The sequence below is a fragment of the Lates calcarifer genome, linkage group LG16_LG22, assembly GCF_001640805.2.
Source record: "Lates calcarifer isolate ASB-BC8 linkage group LG16_LG22, TLL_Latcal_v3, whole genome shotgun sequence".
Classification (NCBI taxonomy): Eukaryota; Metazoa; Chordata; class Actinopteri; family Centropomidae; genus Lates; species Lates calcarifer.
The window spans coordinates 7855370-7870035 of NC_066848.1; the positions used below are offsets into that span (position 1 = coordinate 7855370).

Genomic DNA, 14666 nt, shown 5'->3' on the forward strand with positions numbered 1-14666 from the left:
ACATCAGTGTATCTCTACTCCTGGGAGGATCATTTTCTTCATCAAATCCCACCTCAACATTATGTTTCAGGGGGTTTAAAAGGTTGTTACCTTTATATATTCTTCAGTGGCATCTTTACTTATTGCTGCACATGGTTGAAAGATTAAAGGCTCAAGCCTAAATCTCAAATGTGTAATAAAATAAATAAAATGTGTTATATTAATTCCACATGGCAAGTCTCCAAAACACAGTGAATGTCAAACAAATGGATCATTACAATTCCATTCTTTTATATCCTTTTTTCTGGATTTTGTCTATCTGTGGTAGGATGTCAGTGAGCCAGATGCGACATCAATCTATTCCATCCCAACTGAAACAATCCCCGCTGTTCTGGATTACATATGCAGTACATGTTATAGCCAGATTTCACCTCCAGGCTGTGTGTTTGAGTGTGCACGTGTGTTGACTTTACACTCAAGGGAGACTGCCACATCTGTGTGTTTGTCCACAGTAGGCGCTGGGTCAGATGCTTCGCCTCTCTGTCGTCTCGTCACGGTCTCCCTCCTCCCTTCTGTTAGTCTTCTTCTTCTCCTAATTTTGTCCTTCATTTTACCCCCTGCTAACTCTTCTTGATTCATCATTTGTTATTTGCTACACCCCTGGTTGCTGTTATGTCTTCCTTATCCATTCCATCTTGCCCCTCCTTTCCCTGTTTCTCCTCCTATCTCATCTCCCAATTCATTCTTCTCATCTGTCTTTTGTATGTTTCCCCTCTGTTTCCCCACTTAACCTACAAGTAGTTCTCCTCCATCCTCCTCCCTCCTTCCATTCCCCATCTTCCTCCTCTTTCCTCCCTTCACTCAGTCCCATCACTGACCCAATTAAGCATGGGGAGGGACACAGCAGGAGGAGACTGACGGAGGTAAGGCGAGAAAGAGAGGGAGAGGGAGGACAGGCAGAGAGTGGAGAGAGTTTGAGAATCAGTAGCTGGAAAAGCAGAGAGAGTCAGAAAACAATACCCGACAACCTGCCAGGACATACACAGTGAATTGTCCGAACTTCACCTGGAACTTAAACAACCTTTGACAGCCTCGGAGGTGGCGGGGGTGGAGCAGCAAGTCGACAGTCCTGCTGCCACGCACTTACCAATCTCGATGAAGAACCGAGGAGAATAACAATCTACCTTCAGTGAAAGCGGGTGGGGTGCCGTGCGGAGTTAGGATGGCCGAATGCCGGCATATAGAGGGAGACTGAGAGGAGGGACTGAAGACACAAAGACGGCGCATTCCTGGTCGGTGCTGGGGGGGGGTAACGTGGCTGCCCTGGGGCAAGAGAGAGATTTTTGTTGACAGAAACAGAGAGAGGAAGAGGAAGGGGGAAAGGATGCATCTGTTCTTCCAAGAAAAGTGGGAGGTGGAGGGGCTGCAGACTGTGGGCATCCTCCTGGTGGTCTGCAGCTCCCTCAAACTGATGCACTTTCTGGGGCTTATCGACCTTTCTGTGGCAGGTAAGAGAAACGGTAAGAAAGCAAGAGAGAGGCACCGACTGAGAAGTCAGAATGATGAATATGGTGAGGGGACATTAGGAGAAAAACACTCAGCTGGAAAGGGGAGTGTCTGCATGCGTGGCTGTGTGTGTTTCTCAAGTGTTTTTGTAGAGTTAAATAGCTGTCATGTTTCTCACACCTATTTATAGTCCTGTGTAGGGTCTGGGTGTGCTTGTGTGTGCGTATATGGTTTTGTCTGAGACTGAAATATTAGGTCCATACAGTATATCAAGACCTTTCTAATGCACATGTGTGCAGGATGTTAAAACTGCTGCATTTATGACACAAAGGAGACTCAAAAATTCTAAACAAATTCATTAGAATGTAGAAGTCATGTCCAAAACAGGCCCATCCATAATATCTGGGAAAAAGATATTACCAATGCATATTTAGCGTCTTCCGTCTAATGGATACTGTCTGTAAATGATTTTATTCACCATGGACTTTACTTTAATTTTTACTTTGATGAGGATGTGCATTCCATCATTTTTTTTTTCTTTAAACACTGAGGTCAGTTTGCTTATCACGAAGAGATGTACGGTATAATGTCCTCTGTGTCTCTGGGGGGAGCTCTCCAAAGTCTGAAAAGACAACCTGGGTGGTGTCATCAGGGTGATCTAAGCTTCAGAGGGAGTTAAAGGGAGTATAAAGTGCAACAAAGGTGCACGACTGGAAATGAACCTGCAGTTAAATCACATTTCTAACAGAGAGCCTGTATGACACACTGGTATTTGGAGTGGTGTTTGATGCATGGAGTTTGGAAGATGTGAGACTCTAGCAAAAGATGCATTGTGGGAAATATAGGATCCAGTGTTTTTGGAGCTAAAGTCATATTGGGAGCTCAAAGTCAGAATATCTCTTCTCTTGATGCATTGAATTTAAGCATTTCTTCTCTCTTTTTTGCCTCTTGAGAAGTGGGAACAGATGAATGCCATTAATCCTAGGTCTTATTTGAGACCACAAGCAAATGAAGACCTAACTGAACTGGCGGGAAGTTCTAATTTGAAGCATGTATTTGTGAAAAGTGCAACATTTTTTCAAATTGCAGTTCTATTTCTCTCATCACTAGATCACTAGATGTCAGGAGGGTCAAGAGATCATTGACTGACTCAAGGGTCAGTGTTGGAACTACACGACTCATCTGTATCAGCATCAGCAGTATACTGTATCACTGTGGCTCTGAACTGTAATATGTTTGCTGCTTTCACTGAGGGATTACATTGTATCCCTGTGCCTTGACAAAATCCACAGATCTCTTGGGTTTATGAAACATGGAGCCCCTTCAAAAGTTACAAGATTTTGCCAAGAATGTGTTGCCATCATGCTAAAAATAGAGCTGTTTTTCTTATTTCCTGAAGAGTTGTGATGGTCTGTCAGTATCCCCCGGGAGAAAACTATTGAACTCTAATTGCACAATCACTACAGGGCATGCTGGGTAGGAGTGTTATAATGCTGCACAACAGCTGAAGAAAGTTTTTTTTTTTTTTTTTTCCCCGTGTCTGATGAGGGATAGACAGTTTTTACTTTTCTGCTTACTCAGGCCAAAATGAAAGAATTTCTAGTCTCATTGTCAGTGCCACTCAAAAAAACAATTTTAACTTCAAAGGCTGGAGATTAGTCACATGTTACTTCAGTAGCATAAGGAGTGCAGTAACCTACTTGTTTTTAGTATTCTGTTATTGCTAGATGCAACTTCCGTATTGAATACTGTATCAGTCTAAATTCTAATTTGATAGCATTCTTTAAAAGAACTAAAAGAGAAAAAACAACAGCAGCTTAGCTTTGATAGACAGATATAGTTAGATGTTTTGGGGACCTTAAAGAGACATGCTTGTGTGTGTGTGTGTGTGTGTGTGTGTGCTATTAAAATGAGGTTAATCCCTTTGAGATCAAATATCTCTTTTCCAAGACAGACTTGGCCAAGACAGCCAGAGCACATTTACTCAAAGACATCACAACAAGCAAGAAATTTCATCACCAGCAAAGGACAGAAATACAAAGAAGGAAACAGAGGAGATGGAGAAGCTTGTGAGACAGGCAGAGAGGAAAAGGTGTGTCTGTCCTAAAATGAGCATATCTAAGTTTTGACAGTTTCCAGCAGATTCGGCTTTCATGGTCTTTACAAGTATTTCAAGCTCAGTACTCCATGCAGAGCAGAGGCAGTAGAAATTGTGCTTTTTGTTTGTTTCTTTTTGTACCTGTCTCTATCAGTTTTCAGAACAATCAGTAGAAAATAAACTTAGCTAGTTTTGAAGGTTACTTTACAGAAATTATTTCACAACACTTCACCAAACTGTAGTTGTAATGCTAAGCCAGAGTCTTTCCAAACTTTAGATATGCCCATGACATCCACCTTGAGCACTGGAGTCAAGTATCAGAGTATGTTTATTGAAGTATTATGTTTTAAGGTATTATGACTTTACTAGTGTTTTCATTTTTATTTGCTACTCTATACTTTTCCTCAACATATCTTGCAGGTTGAAATATTGCAAATTTTACCACACCATATTTATTTGACAGCTGTGGTTTCAAATAACTTTGAATATCAAGATTTTATAAAACATATGATGACCCTAAAAAATAATGCATACAGTAAATCACAACAGGATATAAAGAAGTTCCAAGTTAACAAAAGAATCTCACTTCAGGGTCATTTAGTAGCTATACTGGAGCTTTTGATCAAATCATGTGATCTTCCTCTGCAGATGGAGTTACATTATTCAATACATTATTAGTCTCCTGCATCTTACTTCTCAAGTACTCAGATTAACTTTTCTACCTTTGACTCTTGGTCACAGTATTTTATATTCATTTCTGTATTGTAGTCTGCTGCTTGGTCCATATGGAAAAAGATAATGTACTTACATACACAGACCCCGGGGCAGAGGGCTGGGCCTGTACTAGGCAGCTGGATGTATTAATCTGGTATCCATTGGACAGTATACTCAGTCTGCTCTGGTTCCAAATGACGCCAGAGCCTGTGAGGTCAGTAGTCCCTGAGGCTCCATGGTGCAGAGACAACACGGTGACACATCACAGAAGTTAGATTGTCAGTGGAGGTACTGTGGTAGTATTGGTTTTCACCCCATCATGGCCTTCATTCCTCAGACTGCTGGGGTCCTGCTGAAAGGGGTGAGGGGACTGTTACCATGGAAACTAAGAGGCAAGAGTAAGTACGTGGGTTCATGTGTACGTTTTTTTTCTTTTCTTTTTTTTTCCTTCTATCTGATTTTTGTTATCTTCTGTAAATACGCGTCATGAAGTTTGCATTGACATGAACTGGTACTGTGGTGTTAGGCATGATGGGCTCTGGTTGAGGTGTTTTTCCAGTTATGCATTTGTCTGGTAAAATATATGCTTCTATGAATTGACATGAAGTCCTTATTTAAGCCAATTGTGAATTAATATTGTTGATGTTTGACTTCTTTTAAATTGATACTGTCTGCTGGTCTTGCTAATACCTCATACAGTTTACTGATTGTGGCAATGTGATATGAGAGCCAGTCTGATTAGGGAAACTGTGTGTTTCTAGGAGTCTCGCTGTGCTGCTGTTGTGCAGTAATATCTACTGTTTGAAATGGTACTTGTGGTCTCCCATCACTAAACCAGGTCAGCAGGCAATTACCAATTTGCCTTCACGGCATGATTCGGCCTGTTGCATTTGTCCATTGCATGGAGTATGTTTTTGGTTTCACAGGCATGTGTGCATGTGTGTATGAAAACAGAATTAAATCACAGACTTGCGTGTGTGTGTGAGTGTGTGTGTCTAACCTTTGTGCTATGGTTGGTGATTGCAGGTAATCCTTCCACCAGCCAAAGCAAAAAAACCATTAAGCAGCGATTCCTCAAGCTGCTGCCATGCTGCAAGCCCTCGGCTGCCCCCTCAATCAGTCAAAGCAAGTGCTCCTTCACTCTCTATACATCTCTACTTTCTTCCATGTGCCCAACCTCCTCTTGAGTTTCATATTGACACTTGTGTGGATGTACACACATTTACAGAAACATTTAGCACACACATAAACCCACCTACGGGGACACACTCAACCCCACTCAAAAACACTCTGGTGTTATCGTGGTTAATGGGTCGGGCTTGTTTTTGTATTTCGTGATTTGAAGCATTAGCTGTTCCCTTGGGCAATGGAACATGTGTCTGTGTGTGTACATGTGTGTGGGAGGTTAAAGTGAGGTCAAAACAAGTAGGTTTTAGAGGTCTGAGAACTTATAGCACATGACATATGCTATGAGTTGACAGTTACTTATGGAGAAACAGATGGACTGTGAATGGGATGAGGAATATCTGTTAGAGAATGTTTCTTCTATACCATTTTCATCAATGATAAACCTCTTCTCTTGCTTTAGGTTATAAGAAGTAATATAGCTTATGCTAGATCAAAGATGTGTGGAAATTGCTTGGCCTAGTAACCTCATGATTATGTATGGAAAACTGCACTCACTCATGTTTTCATTCAGTGAAATAATAAAATAATTGTGTTATTTTGCTCTGTGTATGACATATAGGACTTGAACTGTATGATGAGCTCAGTATCCGTTTGGTAACTTCATTAAAATGTGTTGGCCAGGTCATGGCAATCCCTGGAGGTTTTGTGTGGGTGTAGCGATGATAAATGCTAACTAACACTGGTCTCTCCTCCACACAGACAGCGTGGAAGATGATTTTGAGTTATCCACTGTGTGCCATCGCCCTGAGAGCATGGACAAGCTGCAGGAGCAGACTAAGTTCACCAAGAAAGAGCTGCAAGTCCTCTACAGGGGCTTCAAAAATGTAGGTCTAGCCAAAGCCAAAAAGAAGACTACATATCAAAAAAAGAAACAAAATGAATCTGCTCGTTTCATCATTACGGGAGTTAAGAGTAGTATCAGTTAGATGAGAGATGAAGTTGCCATGTAGTCCCTTATGTCTTCTGTACTAGATGGGAACTAATGAGTTTTCTCAATTCACATTTGTATCCCAGGAGTGTCCGAGTGGTGTGGTGAATGAGGAGAACTTTAAGAACATTTACTCCCAGTTCTTTCCTCAGGGAGGTGAGTTGTCAGCTCCGACCACTAAGCCTGAAGCGCTCCAGCTGTGTCCATGATACTTTCATTTACACCATTTGTTTAAAACATTTCATGTAAAAGGGAAATAGCTTCATTTATTTGACTCTGTAGAGGTACACAGGTAGCTTTTCATTATCAAAATGAAATGAACATAATTAAGTCATTATAAATGTGCTCTGCTGAACTATAGTATATGCACTGCAAAAAGGCAAGGCAATTTTTCATCCCATGATATTTAGGTTGATGAAATGTTAACCACTCGCCTCCAGTTGTATTTGAAATTATTTTTATATCTAGGCTATATTTAGCTCGCTGCTAATCCTAGCTCTTCAGAGACTTTGCTTCATGTTTTGAGGGCACACAGGTTACTATAAGTCTCTACCTTTGCAGATTCCAGTATGTATGCACATTTCCTGTTTGAAGCCTTCGACACTAACAAGAACGGCTCGGTTAGTTTTGAGGTGAGCTCTATTCTTATGTCAGCTTTCTTTGAGAGATAAAAGCAAATATGTGCTCTGGTGAAATTTGCCACAGCTGTAGTCGCACAAATATGTGTTTCCTCTTAACACTTGCCCTCAGAGATTAGTGCTGTGATTTGACTTCATTTACTGTGTCAAGATTTAAGTAATGACAAAAAAATACAGTAAATTGTTCCCTTTCTATCTCAGGACTTTGTATTTGGCCTGTCTATCATACTGAGAGGAACCATTAATGATCGGCTAAACTGGGCGTTCAACCTTTATGACCTGAACAAGGACGGCTGCATCACCAAAGAGGTTACACACACACATGCACACACATGTAACACCATGCTTTGATACCTTACAGTAATAGCTACAGCCTTGTTGTGAAGTGCGTTTACTCAGAGGACAATGACAAGATGTCCCCAGTATGTGGAGGTTTTTGCAATCTGTTACTATGTGTGTGGAAATTTTCTGCTGGGATATTGATCACCAAATACAACAGATTTTATTTAGAAATTTAGATCCCTGCTCCTGTTTGTCAAACATACCCTGTGGCAGATATGGCCTCATATGACTGTGATATAACCAAGTTTTTTTTGAGTGTGACTGAACGAAAATCACAGAGATTGTATTTAACTAATAAAATAAAATAAAACCGTCTAATATCATAACATCATACTATTAAGTTTTAATCAAACAAGGAGAAATAAAACTATGTAATATCCAAGAAATCAGTGGGACTCTAGGGCTCATCAGCTCTGTACTTCTGAAAACCTGGCTACAGTCCCACTTCTGAGTAATTTTTTATATAGTCTGAAAAATTTAACATCAGCAATATTTTCTCACTTTCTTTGCAGGAGATGTTAGACATCATGAAGTCCATTTATGACATGATGGGGAAGTACACATACCCCACTATGCAGGACGATGCCCCCAGAGAACATGTGGAGAGCTTCTTCCAGGTTAAACTCATTGAATGATATGTTCTTCTATGAAAGAATTTCATGTACGAAATTCTTCAACATACAATAGTTTTTCAGTAGGTAAATCTCTGGCTGCTGTATTTTTCTTTCAGAAAATGGACCGGAATAAAGACGGGGTGGTCACCATAGAGGAGTTCATTGAGTCTTGCAAAAAGGTAGGCCAGCAAGAGTTGAAAGTTGGTTTACAAAAGAATCATTAAGGTAAGACATGAGGAGATGTGATACTGCCTCCTTATCCAGACCTCTCCTCTCTGTCTAGGATGAGAACATCATGCAGTCCATGCAGCTGTTTGACAATGTCATCTAAGAAATCCCGACCAGTTAGGACGATGGCACCAGGAAGGGGAGTGTGTGTGTAAGAGGAATCAGGATTAAAGAGTTTGTGAATGTGTGCGTGTATGTGGCCCTTTTCTGACTTACAAGCTTGTGCTTGTGTCTCTTTTGAGAGCTGTGAGTCCTGAGGGCGCTGAGAGGCCCTCTCCCCTCTTCCTGGGCCCCCCAGTGGCATTTCTCCAAGCAACAATGGAGTTTCCCCGACTCTTGTCCTCATCATGCAGAACCTTAGTTTTACCCTAGAGACACAGAGAAAGAAGGCAAGCGGCGGGCTCACAGGTACTTGCACACCCCAAATCCCCCACCTGTTCTATCTGAACTTTTATTTATTACTATTACTGATGAAGGAACTGTGCTGGCTGTAAATGGCTGAACTCAGAGGGAAGCAGTTGTCCCCAAACCATGACCTAAGATCACTTTCCCCTCCTTTCCCTGTCATGGCTGAGATTTGGGTTTGTGAATCTCATTCTGCCTCTGTGCATGAGGGTAACACCGTCCACCCCCCCACCCCTCGGAGCTACTAGACTGCTCGTGCCCTGGCCATGAAAATCAAAATGAATCTACCGCCATCTAGTGGATGAGAAAGACACTTCCTGAGGGAGCCACTTGCAAATTGGAGATCCAAGCGATCCTGTTTTACCGATGGAGGTTCAAACATGTTGTTTTCCAAGACGAACTGATTTCAATATCGCATGATGATGTCACTAATATCCAATTATGTATTTACAGAGATACTCCAAAGTCTGCTTGTCTGTCTGATGTTCCTAGTCATTCACAGGTGCCTCACCCTTTGTGTATGTGTGTGTGCATGTGTAACAGGAAGAGATGTCATCCATCTTACCTATGTAAGACTCTAATGGGACACCCACCTCCATTCATGGGATTCTGGTAGAATAATCCCCGGCCTTCCAAACTATTACAGTCCTAGCTATAGGTGTCTATTGACTGTTGTACATTTTCTAGCATTCCCAGTGGTGTGTATTAGGCAGTACAACGTGGGGATTGCACTATAGTTGATGAGATGTTTTGACCATCCCAGCTTCTCTCAACACAGGACTGGCATACCACAGTCGTACTAGTCTTACAATATATATTCAAGGGGAATTTATTAGATTGCAGATTGTATTTGTGAACTTCTTGTAATCGGAAATGTCATGTGGTTGTAGCAGGTTCTACCACTTCAAAAAAAATCTCAAAACCCTTGTTGCATTAAATTAGGCTCATTCAATTTAAAAGAGGCATAGTATGTGTGTGTGTACTGTTAGTGGGAGACATGGATTATTATTTTTTTGTTATACTCGCCCTTCCATTCCTTACTCTCCCTCTCTCTGTAACACCAAAGAGAAGATATAAATTTAAGAGGTATATAAAGCCACTCTAAGTTAAGACATATAGCCCACCTGTGGGTGAAGAGAGAGGGAGATGCTGTGTGGTAACTAGGGCAGGGAGCAATCAGAGATGAAAGGATGTAGTCTGGTAAACTGGTATTTTGGTTTACCTGCACACAGTCCAAACGGAAGCATAATTTTAAGTTGTGAACCCACATTTTTGGCTCTTAAGATAGAACTATTTTTGAAGAATTTGCAACCATGTATTAATTTGCTCCTTTTCACACTAGAGCTGCTCTAAAGTCCAATATGGCATAAATACCAGAGGCACTGACTAAATAGGCCGTGGCGTCTTTCAAATGCAGAGATTAACATGGAAAAGCAATAATCTTCTCTACCACGTTATCAGCACCTCTCCACTCATCTAACCTCTCATTCCTCTCAGAGCACAGTATAAGGGTGCACTATGGCCCTGATATAAATATGCACTTCTGATCGTACAATTCCTTTTTTTCTGTTCCTTAATAACACCTTTTATTTTATAGGGAAAAAGGTGGTTTGGCTCTGATTGTTCCTTGCCAACGGTTTTTAACTTCCATTCCTGACCACGAGTAAAACCTGTCTATACCCGCATGTACTGTGTCTAGAACAATGAAAAACCTACTAACCTGTTGTACTGACTGTCTAGTTAGCTAGCCTCAACTGGTTGCATTACGTATTTAAAATGTGTATATTTTGTACAGAGACAATAAAAATCACAGTTACTATGCAAATGGACTGGAGTTTGAATTTCAAAGACTGTACAGAATTGTCTTTATTAAAATAAGACAGTGCTTTCAGCTTTACACATCTAAAGCTAGAGTACAAAGTATTAAGATTCATTTTTTTTTTTTTTTTACCTATAATCCATCATCACAATGTCAGCAAGAAATGGTTCATAATTTAAATATACATAATTACACATAATCCCAACAGCCACATCTAAATCGATATAGTGTATGAGTAGACACAAGGCAACAGGTGAGTAATGACTTCATAACATTCTGTTAGAACTGTGTTGATGAGCAAAAACAGTAATTCAGTCTACTTAGCATGTTACTGCAGAAATCTGGCAAGCTGCATAACAAATATGTACCCTTAACTAGAAATCCTGTTGCTGTGTGATTAAATCTGGGCAGAAACTAACAATTTGCCTGTTCTTGCTTTTGCATGTCTTTGTGTAATTCCTTGCAAAACAAAACACTTCAAATTAAGTTGACACCATGTGTCCACACGTTCACATCAATCCCTTGTTGGCAGCTGGATTCTAGTAATTTTCCATCAATGACACTTAAATAACACCCCTGCTTTAATAATGGTGTGATTAAATAATTCAGCGTCACAAGGATTACTGCATAAACGTCAAATGTTAAATGAAACACATCTCAGTTTTTAATGTTTCCATTTTTTTCCACTGCTGACTCTTAGAGGCTTGAGATGCGGCTGGTAGGGATTGCATTTGTCAAGAAAGGAGCAAGCATTTACTTGGGCATCTTCCGGAGCTCTGCCAGAACCCAAATGGCCAGTGAGAGAAGAGCCACAGAGCCAGACTGGTGAGTTGCTGCCAGTGGAGTGGGGACATACAGTAAAAGAGTGCTGATACCAAGGGCAACCTGAAGAGTGCAAACACAGTTTGTTTGAGTTTTATTACACTGAAGAGTCATAGACTGAGTTTATATATTACTGGGTTGATTGACAGCCTACCTGCCCATAAGCCATTGCTGCAAGGAGGCTGATGGCAACCTTAGCCCTCCTGGGCAGTGCCACCCTTCTTGAGAACAGATAGAGGCCTGTAATTGCAGTCAAAGAAGAAATCGCCTGGAGAAAGAAAAAAACAAAGGGAGAGAAAACCGTCAACAACTGACTGTTTAATTTAATTGAAAATGTTGTCCTAAAGGTTATTTCTTTCCAGGAATTACTACACACCAAAATTCTGTGGTCAAACTGCACAGTTGTGGGATTTTCAAATATGTTCTTGAAGGTGGGAGAGAAGGCCAGCAGATCATCAGGGATCCATCGATCTCCCATCTTAGGGAAGGAGTTATATACCAGCCCAGCATCCAAACCAGCAACAAAAGCACCTGCAAAAAAGCATTTCAGACAAGATTAAATATAGACCTCTAGGGCATGTGTACTACCTACATTCATATTATCTTTACAGTATACAGGAGTAGACTGTTTGCATGTCAAACTTGAATGAACAAGTAGTTCCCTTAAATTAGCCATTACAACAACAAAAAAATAACACTTCATCTTTTTCATACTCCCTTTGACTTTCTGAATCCAATATCTAGCTAAAGAGATGCAATTACACACTTATGTCTGATACTGCACCAACAAAATTTTTAACCGTACCTGAAAGAGCAGTGAGGAAGACAAGTCCGCCAGTACCCTTGGCGAACCTCCTGAGGTGCGTAAGATGTCTGGTCTCTGCCAACTGACAAAGAGGTGCAAAGAACAGGCGCACATTGAAAAAAGAAATGCTATAAAATGTGTGACATTATATATTTAATTCATACAGGCCAAGCAAGAGACTACCTTGTGTGCAGGAAACAGCAGAGTAAGCCCTGTCCAGAGACTGGCGCAGTAGAGTAGCAAGGCAGAACCAAGGTGAGCACTCAGCCGATACTGGCTGACCCGCGGGATGTCATGAGACTCCGGCTTTTCCTCCAGACCACTTTTTACCATGTACCATCCCAGAAGGCCCTGAGAGGACACATGCAATGATACAGTAATTCCTGTGATTTCCAATTTAGTTAAACATGCATACTACTTGGCTACAAACTTGTTGCTAATCGTGGCAAGTAAAACAGTGCGCTCACCCTGCTCTAGAAAAAGGTAACACTAAGAGTGAAGTAGGAATGATCCTCTCTCATCATCACTGGCTGCACTAGTCTTACCTGGAAAAAGACAAATCCACAAAGTCCCAACACTTTTCCTTTCATGGAGCGAGTGAAGTATCCTTTTTTCCAAAAGTACATAGTGGGGAGGATGTATGCAAGTCCAACCAGTCTGCCCCACATGCGATGACCCCACTCCATGTAGAAGATAAACTTAAACTCAGGCAGAGTCATGTCATGGTTCATTCTGGGAAAACAATAACAACAGATAATTAAGCTTTACATAATTGTGAACATCATACTTCTGGTGGAAATATAAACCTGCTTATGTATGTAACATAAATTCATTGGTTGTCAAGCACAGGTCTGTGAATTAAATTTCAAAATGTAAGCAGTTTCCCAACTTGTGTTTTGATAGTTGATGGGCGCACCTTCAAATCTTTACAAGTGTGTGTCTTAATAAGGTAAACAGAAGAGACGGGGACTCACATTTTGAATTCAGGAAACTGCTGGTACTTGGAAAACTCAGCCTCCCATTCTGCTTGTGACTGTGGTGGCTTCATCTCTCGCACCAGATGCCAGTCAACCATGGAGAGCCCAGATTCAGTTAGCCTGATTGAAACAAATGGATATATACGTGAAGTGCCTATCAACACCACTTTAATACAAGGAGGGCTGTTATATGCACAGACGCATCACTTTTAAGTCACCTCTACCTTGTGACACCACCCAGGACAACAGCCCCGACCACCAGCCCACTGCAGCCCAATAACCAGCGGCCTACTATGCGATTTGTAGACGCGTTGGGGACAGCAGCTGCTGTCTGTGCAGAGGAGGCCTCCACTTCTGCTGTGATGGTACTCTGACTTCTCTTCACAAGCCATTGTCGTAGCTGTGGACTTCGCTGACGTTTTAGAAGAAGAGAGAGAACACTTTAGTACACGAACAAGTGCCACATTTACCTCACTAATGATGTAAACACTATACAGTCAAAAGTATGTGGACATTTTTATTGTTTGGCTTACATCTTCTATCTATCTTAATGCTACAAGATACAATGATATTTTAAACAATGTCGTCCAACTTTGGCAAAAGGTAGGGTAGGCCCTTTCCTGTTTCAGCACTGAAATACCAACATGCACAAAGCGATACATTCATAAAGTGATGGTTTTGCGAGGCTGGTGAGGAAGAAACTAGCTGTCCTGCACAGTCCCCCGATTTCAAGGGCACCCAACACAACACAGCACAACTCTGTATGGCAATGTAACTATGTTATGTCAGGATGCCCACATACTTTTGTCTATGTAATACAGTCAGAGATACAGGAGTTGGACTGGATGTTTAGGAAACTCTTTAGTTGGAGACTGCAATAGAATTCAAAATGTTAGTTCTTTCACAAATCTGGTTCATTTCCGAGTTCTACTGTTAACTGTTGACGTCGGGATGATGGTGAGATAATTGACCGTGAACTCACATGCGGACGTGACTGCTGCTGTGTACAACCAGTCAGGTGACGTTACATGCCCTTAGTAACTTAAATATATAACCACCGAAATCAACACCAACGTAAAACACACGGCGGTTGGCTGATGGGTTAGCTTTTCGACAACGTCTGACATATATTAGTGCCTTGTAGGCTGTTTGATCTTTTTCATGCAAAAGCAGCTAGTTAGCTAATATCAGCAGCTAGTTATATACTCACAGTGCTGTGTTGAAATCCTTTGCTGGCGCTTCTGCACCTGCAAAACACCGTTGTCCGTATCGAAGAGAGCAACATTTTGAGCCCCTATCGTCCGCTGTGGTGTTCTGGTAAAATGATGCTGCTTAGGTAAAAGCTGTTGCCGGCCGTTACACAACCATGTTTCCTAAGGGCTGCCATGCACAGCTCAACTTTGACCTCCTGACGTCATAGCAACATGACGAACAAATAAAAATTAGCGTTTTGTATTTACTATTTTTTCTAATTTGTTAGACAAACACACACAGCATAAATAACCAAAAATCTGTTTATGTTTTCATATAAAAATTGTCTCATGGAGGAACGAGACGCCAAGGTGGTTGGTGCATGTTTTGTGTCTCACTGTGTCCCGCGCGG

The 14666-nt window shown here is 41.2% G+C and overlaps 2 protein-coding genes across 6 annotated transcripts in view; one reads left to right on the forward strand and one right to left on the reverse strand.

Moving 5' to 3' along the window:
- The window catches only part of LOC108888304 (Kv channel-interacting protein 2), a 93211-nt gene extending 82620 nt beyond the window's left edge, over nt 1–10591 (forward strand). For 3 of the 5 annotated variants that reach the window (XM_051076516.1, XM_018684257.2, XM_018684255.2), the window contains exons 2-8: nt 6185–6309; nt 6500–6569; nt 6975–7045; nt 7253–7360; nt 7906–8010; nt 8124–8186; nt 8291–10591. In XM_051076516.1, coding sequence (XP_050932473.1) covers nt 6185–6309; nt 6500–6569; nt 6975–7045; nt 7253–7360; nt 7906–8010; nt 8124–8186; nt 8291–8338 — 590 coding nt within the window. In that variant the 3' untranslated portion in view covers nt 8339–10591. Of the gene's footprint in view, nt 1–598; nt 1481–2610; nt 2615–5323; nt 5427–6184; nt 6310–6499; nt 6570–6974; nt 7046–7252; nt 7361–7905; nt 8011–8123; nt 8187–8290 lie in introns of those variants that run through there. The other 2 variants (XM_051076518.1, XM_051076515.1) reach the window with 2 other exon arrangements.
- LOC108888303 (cytochrome c oxidase assembly protein COX15 homolog) lies at nt 10476–14471 on the reverse strand. The gene is made up of 9 exons (XM_018684250.2): nt 14274–14471; nt 13288–13475; nt 13061–13183; nt 12632–12818; nt 12270–12437; nt 12087–12168; nt 11658–11812; nt 11436–11549; nt 10476–11344 (listed from the first exon to the last, which is right to left on the reverse strand). The coding sequence occupies exons 1-9, from the start codon at nt 14346–14348 to the stop codon at nt 11213–11215; spliced, it is 1224 nt and encodes a 407-aa protein (XP_018539766.1). The 5' UTR covers nt 14349–14471; the 3' UTR covers nt 10476–11212.
- Nucleotides 14472–14666: the final 195 nt, after the last annotated feature.